Genomic DNA, 18818 nt, shown 5'->3' with positions numbered 1-18818 from the left:
GCAATGAGATTGCTGAGCTCCAGGTGGTTCCCAAGCTTTGTGGAATTCAAAAGAAACAAGATGTATCTGCTCTAGTATAAATTGCTCAGTAGAAGAAAAGGAAACAGAAATATGTTAAGCATGCCCTATTGTTTGTCTGGAAGTTCTGAACAAAATCCCAAGCCAAGAATTCTTCTCCTTTTGACTTGAAGTAGCAGCTTTGATCTCTTGAGCGTAATTGTTATAGATCAGCACTGATGCATAAATCTTGGAAAATCTTTGTAACCCAGACAGTTTACTACAAAAGTTGAAAGAAGTCACATTGGCTTTGCCAACAAGGAAATATGAGATAGTTAATTAATAGTACAAAATTCACAGGGACTAGTCATGTAAGGATGTTGGTAAGACTCTTTAACATTCTTGGGGAAAGGAAGAGAGACATAATTCTGATTTATTCAAATTCTGCTCTCTGAATAACATTGCAACCAAATACAAATAGCCCCAAATAAGGGTAGTGCATTAAACCTCATCTCCTCCATCCATGTAAACACAACATTAATACTGAAGAAATAATAAAAAAAATAAAATATCCAGTGTTGGGTTGCACATCAATGTGTTAATGTTCCTTGTTCAAGGTTCTCACCCATACTTAGTTACATACTTACAATAATAGGAATGAATTGAATTGATTCAATTCCAAGCAAAGACCATCAAGATTTTCCCGTTCTTTTCTCCCCCACCAATACATCATTTCATTTTGATTTTGTTTTAGTTTAACAACACTTGATTGAATTAGTTCCCCAAAGTCTGTAATTCTGTGGTTCCATCCTCCTGCTTAGTAATGATGTCCACTCACACCAAATGTATGTGAAGTGGCAGAGCTATTGGACTGATTTTCCCCAATCACCTGAGTTTATTAATTAATTAAATATTAATCCTTCTTTCCCAATCCTTTAGATTCCAATTTGATCTGTGTTGCAAAATAAGACTTCAAAAAAAAAACAAAAAACCACCCTATAAAATGGAAGCAAAATTGAATGTGATGGATATTTTCCCAGGTCAGTAAAAGCACAGATCTTCTTGCGGGGAAGGGCTAGATTTGGGCAGACATCTGAGGTGTGAAAGGATGCAATTTAGGTTTGGAAAGAAAGAGGATATGAACAGAGCAGGTGACAGTAGTGGGGAGTTGGAGAAGAGTCCATCTTGCAGCATAAGAGCAACGACTGAGTGATGCCACAGAAGTGCATACACAATGCTGTGAATATTCAGAATATAATATATCACAAGTCCCATTGGTTGGATATGATTCCCATTCATCTGACGGGGAAGTCTGGTTCAGCTTACTGTATAGTATTCTCTGTGGTTAGACAAAAGTTGTGTGACATAGGCAAATTCCTTTAATAAGGAGAAGTAGGGGCTGTTTTTGTTCATTTAATTCACAGGATAGTAATCTGAAGACCTTCCTTTACATTTCTTTTTTTAAAAAACTGTGATATTATTAAATAGTAACATGAAAGCCTATATTCCAAAGAAGATCTGTGTGCAATTTTAAGAATCAAGATCTGTTTTACACAGTTACTGCCACCCTGTGGTCTGCCAACAGATGTGGGTAGTGCTGTCCCCCAACCCCGTACATTTTGTGTCCACCTCTTGGTCAATCAAGCCAAAGTTTTGTAAGTGGTGGATGAGTTCAGCTTTTGAGCAACGTCCAGACACATCTTGTTCCAAAGCTCTACTGTCAGAACTGTTTGATGTCGTTTAAAAACAAAGCAAAACCAAAAACAACCAATGGTCTCCCACAATTTAAGAACGGGGTCCACAGACATGAAACGGCTCCTCTTTTCAGTTTGCTTTCCATTAAGAGTTCGGTGGTGCTAGCTGTTGTTCTCAGCCGTGAGATATTTCAATGCAGCAAAGCCATAGCGGCGTGACATATCCTGCTGGAACTCTTCTTTGAGGGTCTTGAGACAAATACGGTACTGCTTGTTGGAACGGAATTTGGTGATGTCGAAGCTGGGCGCATGTGGCATGTGGATCATGTAGGCATTGGGAAGCACTGTGAATTCATATTCCTGAGGAAGACAGTCACAGTAAGAGTGAGCAAGAAGACCAATGTCTCATAATTCTTTCAAGCCAGTAAGAGAACATTTGTAGCTCAGGGTTGAACTGTGGAGTCCTTGGTGCTTTCTGAGCTTTTAGATATTTTTTTCTTGTAGACAATTCATTACCCAACCTCATCAGCACTATCTAGCTGGGTAATGAAACATCTGCAAGAGAACCATCAAGCTCAGAGAGGAGCAAGGACCTCACATTTCTTTTTGTTCCATCTCTCCCCCCACCACCCATAGCCTTAAGCATTGCAAAAACTGCAAAATAGCATGCGTAAGTAAAACATTGACTCTTGTAAAATGATGGTGCGCAAATAAAAATCCTTTCTTAACCCCAGTGTAAATGTATTTACTCATGTTTGCTGATGTTTCTAAATCATGGCTAAGACTGGCAAAGAAAGAAAGCCAAGAATTTGTGCTAGAGGGGAAGGAGAGGACACTTAAACTATATTTGGAGCAGTTACATCTTTGCAAGGCAAATAGAAGTCTAATAAGTGAGCATTCTTATGGTAAAATTTAACAGGACATATAAATAGAACTGAGTTCTGCTGAAGTTATTTTTTTAGAATAGAATCAGAAATTTATCAGCTACATGAAATGCATAAAATGTTAAATCCTGGAATTTATCATCTGAAAGTCTGCTTGCATCTGTTACAGAGCAGCAATCCAAAACTACCTAAGCAATTCTCAAGAAGCTTTTCTTTACAGAGAGATGAAACTCCCTATTAATCACTCTGCATTTATTGCAGGATTCTGCTAAAAATGAAAGCCTTTGATTAGCAACCCTTCAGTTTCTGAATGACATTTGATGATACAGATACATCTAAAGTCAATGTTAGATTCAACTCCTAGCTGGGCTAAGAGAATTTTGCAGCTTTGTTTTGCCTTCTGCTTCAAAGCAGTGATCTTTTACTGACATCAAAGCCTTTCTCTGCTGCCCTTTCATCCTTCCTCGGTTATGTTGTCATTCCAATTTTGCCAAGAGCAGTTGTTTCTCTTCACTGCTTACATATTTTTACAGTAAAAATAGAGCCCACTGAGGTATCATTACTATGATAAATTTGAGGAGTAAAAGGAGAAGAAATACCAATCCATGGCTGTCCCCATCCATGAATTGAGCTTAAGCATCACTGTGAATTGAACTTGATTAAAAAATGTATTAATTGTTTAACTCAGAGACATCCAACCTTGGCAACTTTAAAATCTGTGGATTTCAACTCCCAGCATTCCCCAGCCAGCCATGCTAGAAGTTGAAGTCCACAACTCTTTAAGTTGCCAAGGCTGAACACCCTATTTTAACTGCAGGCATACAATTCTACAGAAATAGAGGCATTTTCTCAATCTTCATAAATTGATGTCCTTTTCACAGGAGGTGCCTGGAATTTGAACTGGGACCCCTGCTCTACAAAGTAGGAGCTATTTCCCCCCATCACATCACATCAAGTTACCCCAGAGTTTTATCCTTTATTCCAATAAACATATTGATTCTAACTTAACTATGGTATAAACAAGTTACCCCAAAGGAGGCTCCCAAAGAGCTAATCCCACTGGACTCACTGTTCTTCCTTTCTGTGCAGATACTCCTCAATTTACAGCCCTTTGTTTAATGACTGTTTGAAGTTACAACACTGAAGAAAAGTAGCTTATGAACAGTCCTTGCACATTCAACCACCACAACATCCCCACAATCAAAATTTGGAAGCTAAGCAACTGGCATATATTTATGATGACTGCAGTTTCTCAATCATCTGCAGTGATTTGTTTAAGAACCATGGCAAAATAGCTCATAAAATTGGGTAAGGTTCACTTAATAACAGTCTTACTTAGCAACAGAAATTCTGTATCCAATTGTGATCATAAATCAAGGACTATATTTATTTAGTTGGATTAAAAAACACTTTAAGGGACAAAAATAACACTTATTAAGAATATGCAATGGCTTAGACAATTCAACTGTTCAATTCAACTGTTCTATTTCTCTCCAAAAAAAAAACTCTTGAGTTTTGTTCACTGTCAATCCATTCATCCAAAAATTAAAATTCCTGTTTCATTATAACAAGATTTCCTCAATATAATTTTTTGGTTATCATGATTTGTTCCCAACTATGCAAAATGTTTTGAACATTTAATTTTGTGTTTGATTTATATCCTATTTTTTACTATAGGAACTCATGGTAGTATATGTGCACATCATCTTTCAGTTTATTTCCACAAACCTGAGAGTTTGATTAGGTTACAGAAGAACGATTGGTTCAAAACCATCCAATTCATTCCCACAGTTGAAGACTCGAATTGAACCTTGGTCTGTCCAATCCTAGTTTATAATCTTGACAATTGCTTCTTCATAGAAAAAACTTTGCATTTTAGAGCAAGAGATTACTAACTGACACAAATCTGGTCTACCTTAGAGGATCGACAAATTAGAGTTTTTCTGGAATTATTTAAGAATGCTATATCAAGGTCAATATCAGATCAATGCCATCAAGATTAGCCCCTTGTTCAAAGAGGAAATTAAGACATTTGTAGAATTTTCCTGGTATAGATGTCTGTCATTCTTTGGTTTCTCCTTTCCCTTAGTACAGGGCTGTCAAACTCTGGCCTGCGGGCTGGATGTGTCACATGCTGGCCATGCCCACGCCCAGTTTAGCAAAGCAGGAAAAAGTCATGATACATCATGTGACAACATCATGATGACGTGAGTTTCACACCCCTACCTATGTGAGGAAGCAATTCATTTGGTCTTGGAGATATAAACTCATTCAAAGTAAACAATCGTTCTCTGATATATATATTTAATTATTCTCAGTCCTTAATGTTGCTGTTTCATTCTGTTCTTCAGGATTGACTGATAGAACACACTGATACTCTCTGAGAGAACAGAAAGCTCATCTGAACTTCCTGCTTACTCTGAGCATAGGATCAGCATTTAATCATCTCTTGAGGACAGGAATGTCCCATTATCTCTGGCTATCTTTTCTTCCTGCAGTTCTTCATTTTACTATAAGCAAATATTTTCACTCCAGATTGGATACTGTGCACTATAGCAGAATTCCTTTCGAAGGGAAGACAGATAAAAGGTTGGTCTTTTTAAAAAAAATAAACAGGTTCACTAGTGGACCAGTGAAACAATAGTCTCCCTCCCTCTGTCATGAATGTTAGAAGAGTTCTGTTACTTTCCCCTTCTAGCCCAAGATATAGGAAGAAAGAAAAACACATGTTTTCTTTATTTTACTTTCAGTGATCCACTAGTGCAGGGGTCTCCAACCTTGGCAACTTTAAGCCTGGAGGACTTCAACTCCCAGAATTTCCCAGCAAGCTTTGCTGGCATGGACTGGCATCGGTCTGCAGCATGCCAGAAACCATTCCACTCCATACCAGACCACTGCAAACAAACGAAGCCCCATCCACAGAAGATAGGCAGCACACAAAGCCACGGGAAAAAACTCTCCACGGATCTGGTCCCTGATGTCCAAAAGATTGGGGCTGCTGAACTAGTGGACATATCAGATGGAAGCTGTCAAATATGGACTGGGGGTCCTGAAAAAGCTTTTATAATTTGGAACCACACATATTTAAATTTTTTCCATGGAAAGGAAAGTTATTGATGTTTGTTTTACCAGTACAAATGGCAGTAGAAAAAAAAAACTCTCCCAACTATCATATGCATAATTATTGGCCAGCATTGTTTCCAAATCTGAACTCAATTTATTGAGTTGTCTTCATTTAAACTTGGATTTAGCATGGAAGCCCAGTTGCTTAAGACTGTTGTTGAAAGAACCCAGTGACAATAATGTAGAGGACCTGAGTAGCTTTGTCCTTTGTACATTTATCTGTTATATATATTCTATCTTTTTTATTGAACAGCTGGTAGATATACTGATACGTCTTGAATTTTGAAGAAACTGTTTTATGTCCTTAGCGTTCGTTGCCAACTTCAATTCATTCTCTGTGTTAACCTTTCTGACATTGTATGTACAAAGACACCATTATGAATCGTCCTATGGCCCCCCTGAGAAACATTTGCCTCATTTAAAGCAGTAAATGCTCCTTGAGAGGTAATCCAAAGAGTGAGCTGTATCTTTCCACCTGTTCTGGGAAACTGTTTTGTAGAAAAGCAAAGAACTAATTGTAGGGCAGACCTGCTAATTTAAGATGCCAGTTGCAAATTTAGAGGTGCTGGTTAGCAGCACAGGATACAGTTTAATTGTTACCCATCTTTTGCTAAACTGATTATTGGATAGGGGAATGATCTTACTGGGTGTTATTTGGCACAAAAACATTTTTTCTTTCCATGAGACATAGTTTTTTATGGTCTTTCACTTTTGTCTCTTGGAATTAATTTGGAACACCAAATATTTATATGGAAACGTGAAGCCCACAATGCATGAACATTGCAAAAAACAAAAACAACAACCCCACCCTCTGAAGTGGAAAGAATCCTGACTGTGTAATTATACTATATTCCAACCAAATGAAGTTGAGATGGCACAGTGGTTAGAATGCAGAATTGCTAATTCAGTTCGCTGCTAGCAGTTTGATCCTCACTGGCTCAAGGTTGACTCAGCCTTCCATCCTTCTGAAGTTGGTAAAATGAGAACCCAGATTGTTAGGGGAAATATGACAATTCTCTAAACTGCTTAGAGAATGCTGTAAAGCACTATGAAGTGATATATAAATCTCAGCACTATTGTTATTACCCAGAACTAGGAAGAATAGACCGATTGGCTGTGCTGTCTAGGAGTTATGGGAGTTTTTGATTAGGAAAGCTATTCTATTCTGCTTCCTGTTAACAGTATCAATCAATTAATTGTTCAAAAGCAAAGTGAACAACTCTTTCACGAATGAAAGTGAATATACATGTCCCAGCATAATGTTGCAGAATCCAATCTGGATTGGTCATTGGGACCAGAGGAGTGTGCTAGAGTGCTAGAGAGACTCTGCTGGAGAGAAGTTCCCTGAAGATGGGCTTCAGCACAAATCCAAAAAGCTCAGAAGGAAAAACCTCTGGTTCCAGTGACTGATTCAGATTTCCTGTACAAATCTTCCTTATTAGTGAGGAGTGTACTCCCATATCTATGATGCAACGGAAAGCAAACTTTCTAGAGCATTCTATAAAAGCAGTATCTTTTATATTTAAAAAAATGGGGAAACAAACTGCTGTAACTAAAATTTCTACTCCTCACCTGTGCATCCAATTCCATAATGTGTGCAACCTTATTCCAACCAAATCCAACAAACCTCCGGTCATATTCTGGACAATCCTGCCTTACCACAACATATGGCTCGAAATCTGCTTCCCATTCAACTCGATATGGTGTGGTGGCTGTTCGCCACTTGGCAAAATTGGTTGGTGCATGCCCTTTTGTCCATACGTGATACCTGGAAAAGATATTGATTGAAAGAATCATTGATGGAAATATGACCTGGAAACAATCCACAGTGAGAGACCTGTGAAAGTACAGTTTGGTTCATTTCTCTTCACTTTCACCTCTTGCTTTGTTCACTTGACAAGAAGCTTGATCCACTTCTTGACAACACTGGTGATACAAAAGTCAGAAGAGGTTCCTGCACATCAGCAGGTATTCAGCAGGTTCTGACCAGTTCTGGAGAACCAGTAGCAGAAATTTTGAGTAGAACTGGCAAATACCATCTCTGACTGGCCCCACCTCCATCTATTCTCTGCTTCCCGAGTCCTATCTGATTGGCTGGGTCTTCTTTTGTTGCCCTGCTCATGAGAACGGAGCTGGAAAGTGGGGTGGGGAGGAATGAGGATTTTACAGTATCCTTCCCCTGGAATGTCATGTCCTTATTGGAGTCTGATTCTTAGATGGGAGGTTGAGCAGCTGACAGGGAGTAGGAATGTGGCTCCAGTAGCTGTGGAAGAAACAGGGGAAGGGCACAGTCCAGCTGGGTATTCAGAGGAAGACCCAGGGCTACCTCCTCTTCATCTTCGGGCACACAGGGAGGAACAGAGAAGGGAGCAATGTGGCTTAGGGGAGAGAAAAGGGCCTTGATCCCTTTCATTAGTTGCAGCTGGGAGAACAGGATATAAGCCACGCCCACAGAACCAGTAGTAAAAAAAATTGAATCCCACCACTGCTGCACATGCATAGCACACAAAGAAGTATCTTGTAACTTTTGCATGGGCCTCAAAGAAGGGCAAAGTGAGCAATTTGGCCATGTGGTTTTGGTCTTAGAAAAAGGCACTGTGGTGCCTCAGGATGCAGCTTTGAGAATCTCAAAGATGTCACATATTTGGTGGGCATTACCACCCAGGCTTCCGTGTGAAAAATGATATTTTCTATAATTACAGAAAGCAAGTAATCATGACTGATGAAGAAACATTAACTACAGGAGTTCTGGACTGTGACATTTAATTGCCGAAATTGTTAAAAATGGTACTTTGAGAAGATGTTGACATGCAGATAAATGCTTTGTAAATGAGCTCAGCCACCATTCAGTTATAATGCTTTTTTTTCTTTGTAATTTAGTATTTTGTTTTCAAGGCATGCAGAATTCTGTGGAGGTGTTTCTGTCATCATGGCAGAAATTTAGATCAATACAAGCATTAAATAAAAGCCTAGGCAAATATTATCAGTGCCATCAAAGCTATTGTTTTGTTGCCATGTGTCATCAACACGATTTCATCTAGACAATCAATTCAATTTACAAGAAAGGATCCTTTTATAATTTGTTAATTTTACCCATGTCATTGCAAGGCCTATCCAAGCACAGCTACTATTCTTCCATTAAGACAATGATCAATACTTTTCTCCTGCTTTTATTTATTTATAGATCAAATTTATATGGCCACCTCTCTCTGGGCATGTACAACAAAGTTATACATAGTAAACATATAATAAACCAGTCATTATTTTTAAAAAAACTTTTTTAAAAAACAGGCATATGAGAGAATATATTGTGCTCACTATGTCATTCTAGAATGATATTGGCTACTGCCACACATCTATTGATTAAATCAGGACACCATTACATCACTTGTTCATATATTATACCATATTCCAATGTTTACTTTAAAACCCAATATAGTCAGACAGACTTGGTATAGTATCTAGATTTCATTTAAATTTCAGAGACCTCCATGAAAATACTGGAAATATTCAGCTTGAAATTTTGTCTTGATTTAACTTTGGAATCTAAAGGATCTGATTCAAGGTCTATGATTATGCTCACAGAAAAAGCATATGTGGGGTAAGAATACAAAGAATCTATAGGGCTGTAAGGGACCTTGGAGGTATTCCAATCCAACCCCCTGCCAGCAGGCATTGTTGTGTTTAGCTAGCAGCAGGTGCAGACGGTGGAAAGAGTGAGGACTCGGAGGAGGGGCCGGGACCATCAGGGAGTAGACTGCTGCCTTCAGGGATGGTGGGGGCTGGCAGCAATGATGAGGAGGTTTCAGAAGAGCCTGTGCAAGTGCGCGTGAGCGCAGGATGATTCATAGAAGAGAACAGCTGAAGTTGCACAGACAACTCGGGAGTAAGGATGCAATGTAATGGCCCCTCCCTCTAGGGAATATAAGCCTGGTTTCGATCGGCTTTTGCCTTTGCAAAAGGCAAATGTTCAAAGGACTTAGTGTGGTGATTACAGACTCTGATTTATTGGAAGATTTCTGCCAAGGTTTTTGTAATTGGACTAATTGGTTGCAAGCCATCTGTTATCTACAAAGAGGTTTATTTGTAGATTAAAGCTGTGAAAGTTTCAGTTTATCTGTGTTTGCTCTCAGGGAATTTTGGCTGGGTCAGAACAGGCATCAATGTTTTGGGTGCCACAGACTGGTTCTGTAGAGGATGGTTTTTCGGTGGACGGGGGGGTGGGTTCCATAGTTTTGGCACTACCTGGATCTGCACGTGTGTGGATGAGGCTTTGCTTGCTTGGGGCTACGGACTGGTGCTGTTCTGCGTCCCGGGGATTGGGGACCTCTGCGTTATACCATCTCAGACAAATGGACATCCTATCTTTCCTTGAAAACCTCCAGTGATGTGGCACCCACAACTCCAGAAGACAAGCTGATCCACTGTTTTCATTGTCAGGAATTTTTTTATTTAATTCCAGTTTGGATCTTTCTTTAATGACCTTCCATCCATTTCTTTTCCTTTCCTCAGGTACTTTGGAAAATAAATCACCCCTTCTTCTTTGTACCTGTCCACCAAGTACTGGAAGACAGCTATCATGTCACCCCTAATCCTACTCTTTGACAGGCCAGACATACCTACCTAGTTCCCTTAATTGTTTTTCATTTGGTTTAGCTCCTTGTGCCATTATCCTCTTTGTTGTTCTTCTCTGCACTCTTTCTAGGCTCTAGCTTCTAGCTTCATTTTTGCATTGTGGTGGCCAGAACTGGACACAATATTCAAAATTTGGCCTCACTAGTGCAATTTGGAGCAGTACTAACATTTCTTGTAATCTGATGCAGTCTTTTTGCCACCTGTAGCACACTGCTGGCTATACCTAAGTGGTAAGTATGAGCCAGTAGTGTTGTCCATTAGGAAACTTAGAACACTCTCATAGTTACTACTGTTGAGCCAGATACTGCTTGTTCTACCCCTGTGCATTTGGTTATTCCTGACTCAGTAAGTGCAAGACCTTACTTTTCTCACCACTGAACTGCACTGGATAGAGCCCAATGCTTCCAAATCATTCAAAAAGGAAATATTTCTATTCTGTTTAGGATAAAAATGTAATTAAAATACATTACAATAATACTTATTGTAATATGCTAATAACTATTAATGAAATCAGAGGATAAAGGGAGTATCTGTATTTATTCTTTATTTGGGATATTTATTATTTCCTTGGATACAAGAAGAAATGGTAAGAAGAATAGTCCTGTTGGGTAAGGCCAAGGCCTATCTAGTTCTGCTTTTTGTTTCTTACAGAGGCCAGCAAGTTGTCTCTAAGGTGATAGAGATACGTCCTTCTCCCATTGTTGTTCCACTATAATTGGTTTTTAGAAGTATGCTGTCTCTGGTTTGAAGGTAATATTAATCATTACTCTGACAATATGTGAAGAGAAAATGAGAATTCATTTCTGCTACAGCCCTAAAGAATCCTTGAGAGATCTAAATTCCCAACACAGTTCTACAATGAATCTGGGGAGATTTCATTAATTTATCAATATATTATTTGTTGCCTGTTCTAGCAATATATAAGTTTCTATTCTATCAAGTTCTTCTGAACAGAGCTGCAATTAATAAAGAAAATAAATACTATGAGATATGTGTGTATGTGTGGGTTCATTCCTTAATATTTCCCAGAAGTTCTCTAAAATCATTGTAGCAGCATTCATTTTGTTAAGTGTCTTTTTCCCCCAGAGTGAACCACAGAGAAGATGATTATAAATAAGTTAAAGAGAGAATTGCCAATTTTGTTTAGGTTTTTTTTGTCTCAATATAATTGCATTCAAACTTGTTGACATGGACAGGTCAATACACATTAGTGTAATACGGAAAATTCTCCTTGGACAAGGGATTATATAATGTGACTTTCTTTCTCTAAATTTCCCTGAATAATCAGACAGCAAGTAATTGCACTGTATTTGGAAGTAGATTTAGAGCAGCAGCAATTAACATAGTCCAAAACCTTAGTGGAGCAAAGTTTATTTTTTCTCTACAGACAGGGAAATCTCCAGAACTTTAATATAAAACCCTTGGGACAAATCTACAATGAAGCCATCCATTATTCTCCTTTACAAAACTCTCATACTCAAAATATCCAGGCTATCACAACATTTTCTGGAACAGAAATAAAAGGAAGACATTTACCATGGAAAACTAATTTATATGTCACATATGCCCAAAGGGAAAAAAGTTAACCATTTTAGAAAACAGGAGACCAAATAAAAATAAAAAAGTTTGGAATGCTACAGGAATGACCAGGAATCATCGTCATACAAGTTTTCCCCTATTAGTTTGGCCTTCAATAGTTACTAAAAACTTATTAAAATCACCCTGAAAACAAAGCTAGAAATGGTTGATTGGTGGACGTGGGCTGTGAAAAGGTTGGAACAATCAGATGACTGATTAACCATATGGAGAGATACTGATAATTCAGAAACTCTGTCTCCTTTGTGATATCTTGTGCTTTATGCAAAAAACAACCAACCAAACAAACAAAAAACCAACAACCAAACAGTGGGAAAGTAAATTCCATGCCTGTGGAAAATTTGATTGATGATAAAGCAGAAAACTGCAACAAGCATGTGTATGATCTTATTTTCCAGTAGATTTTTCTTTTAACTAGGGATGGAGCAGTTGTTTTCTTAATTAATAAATCTTTGCAATTACTTGCACAGATTACAAAATGATATGGGTAGAATTTATTTTTAAAGGGTGGAATGTTTTTTTTTAATTGACTCTGCTTTCTTCTGGTTTAAACTTGTTTAAACTAGATTGAATGGGCACAATTCATCAAGCACTAAGGCCAAGCAATCAGAGTAGGAGGTTCAAATGAATCCTACCCTTTTGAAATGAATATTTCACAGAGCAGTTATGCTAGATAGATGAGATGCAATGTTAGCCTAAAACAAGGGATATGTAGTGTTGCAAGCACCTGGCAAGGCAGATTGCCATTTTGATAGGATCTCCAGCACCTGGGTTCCAAACATGGTTGGGATTATAATCCTCCTTAAGGATCAGCTTTATAGTCTGAGATTCCACATGGATCCCGTAAAGGTTTGTATGCTGATAAACTCAAGAAGTACCTTGTAGTAGATAGTTGCTAAAGACTGTTCAGAAACTGCAGCTGTCTAAGAATGCAATCTGGCTACATGGTCCTGAAAGATTCCATATATAACATTCATATAATCAGAAAATCTGGTTGTTTTCTGAAGTTGATTCAAGGGTGTTCTTTACAATATATAAAGACTTACAGTACATGACTTTGACCCAAACTGATCATAGGGCCACCAATTCCAGAAGACCATTTTGAATAACAGAATAACAGAGTTGGAAGGGCTCTTCTAGTCCAACTCCCTGCTCAAGCAGGAAAACCTATAACATTTCAAACAGATGGTTGTCCAATCTTTTTGTAAAAATTTCCAGTACTGCAGCACCCACAACTTCTGGTGGCAAGTAGGGAATAGGGAACCTGTGGCATGTTTGTTCCAGGATGGGTTAATGATCAATTCTCCTTTTTCCAGGATGAGATTCAGGTTTTGAACCACATTAAAAAAAAGGTAAAGGAATATTACATTGCTATTCATTGCTGACTATAGGAGCGGTGCTCATCTTTGCTTCAAGGTCATTGAGACAGTGCTGTTCAATGTTACCTTTCCACCAAAGTGATATCTATTATTCCACTCACATTTGCAGGCTTTCGACCAGTTGGGAGGACCGGACCTCACCCCCATTGCATGGCACTCAAGTCTTGAATTTGGGATGCTGGTTATCTGACTTTTTTGGGGGGGTGGGGTTGTGTGTGTTTCTTAAAACACATTGCATTGTTATAAATTGACACTCGTCCCTTGTTTATGAGGAACAAAAAAACCATATTTACTGAAGCTTTGTAATATTAAATAGTTTATCGTTCAAGGATAATCGTTTTAGTTCTAGTGTTCTATAACTCATTTTAAATAATGTTTTTATTATTGATTTTTACTGTATTTTATTTTTTTAGAAGTCACTTTGATCTATTAAGAGAGAGGATGACATCACAAACACACAGACATAACCACTTATGTCCTTCTGGTAGGGGAAGAAGATGGAGGAGTTTCAGAAGATGGAAACCAATTTCCCACCAGGTCCACAGCAATCTTCTCTCAGAGATTTCTTACTGAACTTAAGAGTCCTAATGGTAAAAATACAATATCTTACCTGGCAACCACCCTCCATCCAAAATACTGCCTGTTTTGCTGTCCTTTTAAAAAATGGAGCTTTGAATGATGTCTGTCTGTTTTCTTTCCTATTGGAACTCAGGCAGAATAACAAAGAATCCTCTGTTTCCAAAAAACAAAGCCTTTCCCAAAATTTTTTTCCTGTGGTTTATTGTCTCAATGTCTCCAATCTTAATCCTTTCGGATTAAACCTCTAGACAACCTCTTAAATCTCATGGAAACAATGGATTTCTCATTTTAAGTAATAACAAGCAGCATGAAAACACGTTTCTAACTAAGGTTTAGAATGTTTTAAATGTACACTACGGAGTGCCTTCTTTTATACCCAACTGCTTAAAATGGAGAGGGAGGGAGCAGATTTTTTGAACGAATCAAATCAAATACATGCAATACCTGAATGTGAAGAGTGTTCCCATGTCCAACATAGATAACAGCTCTGCCTTTGACTTTGGAAAAGAGAGGCGATAGCGGAGAGTTTCAAAAGCAGGTACAATTAGAGCTTTTCTTGTATTGGCTAAGTCAAGTTGGCCAACAGATTTCCTGGGGAAAAAAACAGCAAATAAAATCAACTGAATGTTAAATTAGCTTTCTAGAAGAAAGTAGCATTACAACCGAATTATATTATTTTCCACAGAGTATGCTATATTTGGTTGTCATTTAAATTTTCATTTACATTCAAAGCTATTTTGTATACATTAATAATTGCATTAATAGAAACCACAATTGGCAGATATTTTTAGTTACAGCTACCAAGGAAATTTCTACTTTCCCTGATAAGAACCCCCCCCCCCCAATAGATTCTGTTCTGTAGTAAATAACATTCAGAAAGCACTGCTCCAACTGTGAAAAGTAAGGTTTTTATTTTTTTCCTGTTTGAATTTTTAAAAGCTCATCATTCATATGTTTATTTCCCCAATCTATATTCAGATGTATTTGCCTATAAGAATTATCAGCCACCCTTTGGCAATGCTGGAGATGAGTTGCAGAATTGTGGTCTAACCTATCTGAAGTCCTCAAACAGCAATGTGAAAATGGAATAAGATTCACTTTCACGTCTCTTGGGGAATATTTTTCTGAATAAACTTTAAACTTTGGATTTTTCTATTAGCTTTAAATGACTGACAAACTTTTCTGAAAATTATTTGAAGTGTCTGAATCACATTTCTTTTTCACTGTGTAAAGGTTACTATATTTTGTCAGCTTCCTATTATAAGTTTTGGATACTTTTTCTTTGTTTCCTTTTTTTCTCTCTCCTTCCATCAATTCTAATTGACCCCGGGAACTGCTTCTAAATAAAAAAAATAATTTATTATCCACCTCCTCCAGCTGCCAAGATTATTCAGTGCTGATGTCACTCTTAACAATTCCACCCCCAGGTTTAAGTGGTACCTTCTTCTGTTGATTCGACACAGAACTTGGTGTGATCGACAAGATGGTTAAGCAAGGAGGAGGAATACCAAAGTCATTTAGGTCTCATTAAGTGTTCTTGGGCTTAGCCAGTTAATGTACCTTCATAGTCGTTTCGTGGACAGACCATCATTTCAAGTTTTTCAGCTGTCATAATAGACTTCTAGGATTTTATTTTGCTCACTGAAAATAGGAGTCAAAAATAAGATCCCATGCAGTAGGAAGAATGATCATTACAAGGAGAGGGCCATAGTTTGCTAGTAGAGCAAATGAGTTATTGCAGAAATGACTTGATTTTGTCTAGTTAGCGGTGGAAAAATGGTTACAAACTGTACAAAATGTCAATTCTACAGAGAAGTCTTTGTTAAAGCATGGCCCAGGAGTCCTGGGGTTCCTCCAGGAACCACTCAGTGGTCCCAGATATCAAAATTATTTGTCAGTTAATGTTAAAAAATAATAATGTAATATTAAAGTCCCAACAAATAATTGCGGGAGTGATAGTGACAGCAAATGTGTCAATTTTAAATATTGATATTTATAATCAAACAAAAGCCCTTTTGGAGTCTTTCATAATTTTTTAAAGTAGAAATGGGTCTTGAGAGAACTTTTTAAAAGAAACACTGCTTACATTGGCTTAGGCAGGAAGATTTTTCAGAGGAAAAAATCTTTAAACATTGCTATAACAATATTGGGCTAGGTGGACCAGTAATCTGACTGACACAGTTTCTGATATTCCTTATAATATCACACTTCTGTTCTCCAGGGCAACAGATACTCATAAACCTAAGTGGAACTCTTACTGGTCCAAACTCCCAGAGTTTTCCAGGAAAACATAAGTACAGCCTCACTAGAATGACTAATGACTAGTGATTAGACCCATTTTTGAAAACAAGCTGTAGCATGAATATTAGCTATAAAATGCCCTTTTCTGCACTGCTGGGAAAAAAATCTATATTACTCCAAAAGAGGGTTAAAAAGATATAGATTTCATATGTTGTTTAATTTCTCATTGTTGATGGAAATTAATTTCTTTGTCTCCTTTACTGTAATTCTTTAATTTGAAACTAGATTTTGACTGACACTCCTTCAAATGTAGAATGTCTTTGAAGAAAGGCCTGCCCTCTTATGCTGTTTGAAACAGAGATATCTCCTATAGCATATCTGACCATACTTACATACATACTTATCACCACACTATTAATTATAGATTAGGATAAATATGCAAAGCATAGAAAACACAGAAAAAATAAGGAAGATACAAAAGACAAGATATAAAAAAGGAAAGGATATATCCAGTTTGCATCAACACCATTCACTCTACTGCTCATATCAGTTTATCCATGAAACCATCTTTGCTTTCACCAAGACCATATGCAGCTTCATAATTGCCTTTTGCATTTTAAACTATCTGCTTCTCTCTTTTTGAGCATCTCATCAATTCATCCAACCACAACTGAGTCTTCTCTCTCATCTTGACCTAGTCAGCTTTTCTTCATATATTGTTTTTGTGATTTGATTTTCATTCTTTCTATATGGTCAAACAAGTCTAACATATATTCAACAGCCCATTATATTCAATCTACATTCTTTAGTATTTATTTATTCTTGACCTTACTTCTTTGTACAACTTAAGTACCCCACTTCCAATGCATGCAAATTACTTCGTTTTTCTTGACACATCCACCTATCATTTTAAAATAACAAGATGGCCAGACACTCTTATAACTAGATATTTTTGCTTCTGTTGGGGGATATTAATTCTGTGCAGTACAAAGGACCACATGCTACCCACAACCCTTCTATTAATATCTCCATGTATTAAAATATCTCCATTCTCTCCCCCACAATTTTCAGTAAAACATCCACTCGTTTACACAAATCCATCTATCTGTTTTAGTTTTTTTCACTATTTATGTAATGGCTTACAGTAATTCATTCAATTTCCCCTGTTAAATGCAATTATGTTGGTTTTCAGTATATTAATTTTCGAACCATAATCCTCATTGCATCATTCTTCACTTCACCACAACCATTCTTTATACCTTTATACATAAATATATTAAAGAGTCAAATAACCAAACATAGTTTTCTTACTCCCTGCTCATTTTTATTTATATACAGTCCCAGAACACTGCTGAACCTTTCACTAAGAATTACATTTATTCTCATGCATAAACATACCTAACTTCCATCACAAGCCTCTTTTATTGCAGCCAACCACCAACTTTTAAGACCATATCTACACAAAATATTTTGAAATTCGTCTATTTACTTTATCAATCACTTTCTCTAAATGTATGTCAATCTTTTCAATTTCTTTAATTAAAAAATAATCAACAATTCATATTGCTAAATTTGATTAAATGTAGACATTTTAAAAGCTGACTCAGTTTAGTTTCACCATTTTAAATTTATTTTTGTTGTGTGCTGTAGAAAGCTTTGTTCAGAAGTTGTCCAAAGAGGTGCTTCATATGAGCCAAGTTACAAGTCTAACTATAACCTAGGGAGCTGTTTATTTATTACTAATACAATGCCAAGAAGATTAGTACTAAGTTAGTACATAAATATTTGCTTTTAGTAAAAGTGTTCTCCCTCCAGACTGGTTTATTTTTTTAACTTTCCTTCAAAAGTATTTTTTCTAAATATATGTTTTAAGATGAACTGTGATAAGTATTGATTGATTTTAATTATGTATGACCCAATCAAAATTCATGCTTTTCAGAACCACAGAAATTGGACACAAATGATCTTTTTTGTTTTTGCACTAAACAAATTGCAGTAAAATTATCTGTCCAAAAATACAAAAATGGGGAAAATTCAGAAGATAGGGGAATAAAAGCCCACTAAAATGTTGGCAAAGGTGAATACATTTAATGTATAAAATATTTATTTGAATATTTGTTGAAACTTTATTTATTTATTTGTTAGACTTATTTGCCAACCATCTCACTTCAAAATTGTTTTGGAAATAACATCTTGTTGAAAACATTTGGCTTTAATTAGAAAGGGAAATGGGCATATTAATTTAGTTTTAAAGTTTAATAACATTTTAATATAAGATTGAGAATTAGTAAAACAATGAACAAAATAATTGAGTCATAAGAAGTATGTGGAATATACCCCATAGAGGTGGTGAAGAGGGGGGAGACCACCAGCAGGGTCGAGGGGAGCCGCATCTCTCCTCCTCAGCTGGCCATTACTCCCTTTCCCAAAGGCGGTAGGAGCGGTGATCAGAAATGGCCACCTCAAAGAAGAACTCAACCAGAAAAGAACATGCAGGAGGAAGATAAGAAGTGAAAGTTTTGGCTGACCGGGCTAAGTTGAAAAAGCAACAACTAAGGTACCCTGGAATTTAAATTTTACAAGAAATAACATCGTTCCCAAAGAAGAGTCGAAAGCAATGAAAGAAAGTGAAAAGGGAAAGGTTTGGCTTTTTTTTCTTCTTCTCTCTCCTTCCTTATATTGACAATTAA

The 18818-nt window shown here is 37.1% G+C and overlaps 1 protein-coding gene across 1 annotated transcript in view; it reads right to left on the bottom strand.

The window, feature by feature from the left end:
- Nucleotides 1-412: 412 nt before the first annotated feature.
- LARGE1 (LARGE xylosyl- and glucuronyltransferase 1) overlaps nucleotides 413-18818 on the bottom strand; it is a 347751-nt gene continuing 329345 nt past the window's right edge. Inside the window, exons 13-15 of the mRNA XM_026695460.2 lie at nucleotides 14332-14478; nucleotides 7271-7466; nucleotides 413-2051 (exon numbers count right to left, since the gene is read on the bottom strand). Coding sequence (XP_026551245.1) covers nucleotides 1854-2051; nucleotides 7271-7466; nucleotides 14332-14478 — 541 coding nt within the window. The 3' untranslated portion in view covers nucleotides 413-1853. The remainder of the gene's footprint in view (nucleotides 2052-7270; nucleotides 7467-14331; nucleotides 14479-18818) is intronic.

Source organism: Pseudonaja textilis, chromosome 5 (genome assembly GCF_049901715.1).
Source record: "Pseudonaja textilis isolate UNSWEBS1 chromosome 5, rPseTex1.2, whole genome shotgun sequence".
Taxonomy (NCBI): Eukaryota; Metazoa; Chordata; class Lepidosauria; order Squamata; family Elapidae; genus Pseudonaja; species Pseudonaja textilis.
This window is presented reverse-complemented; position numbering and strand designations above follow the sequence as displayed.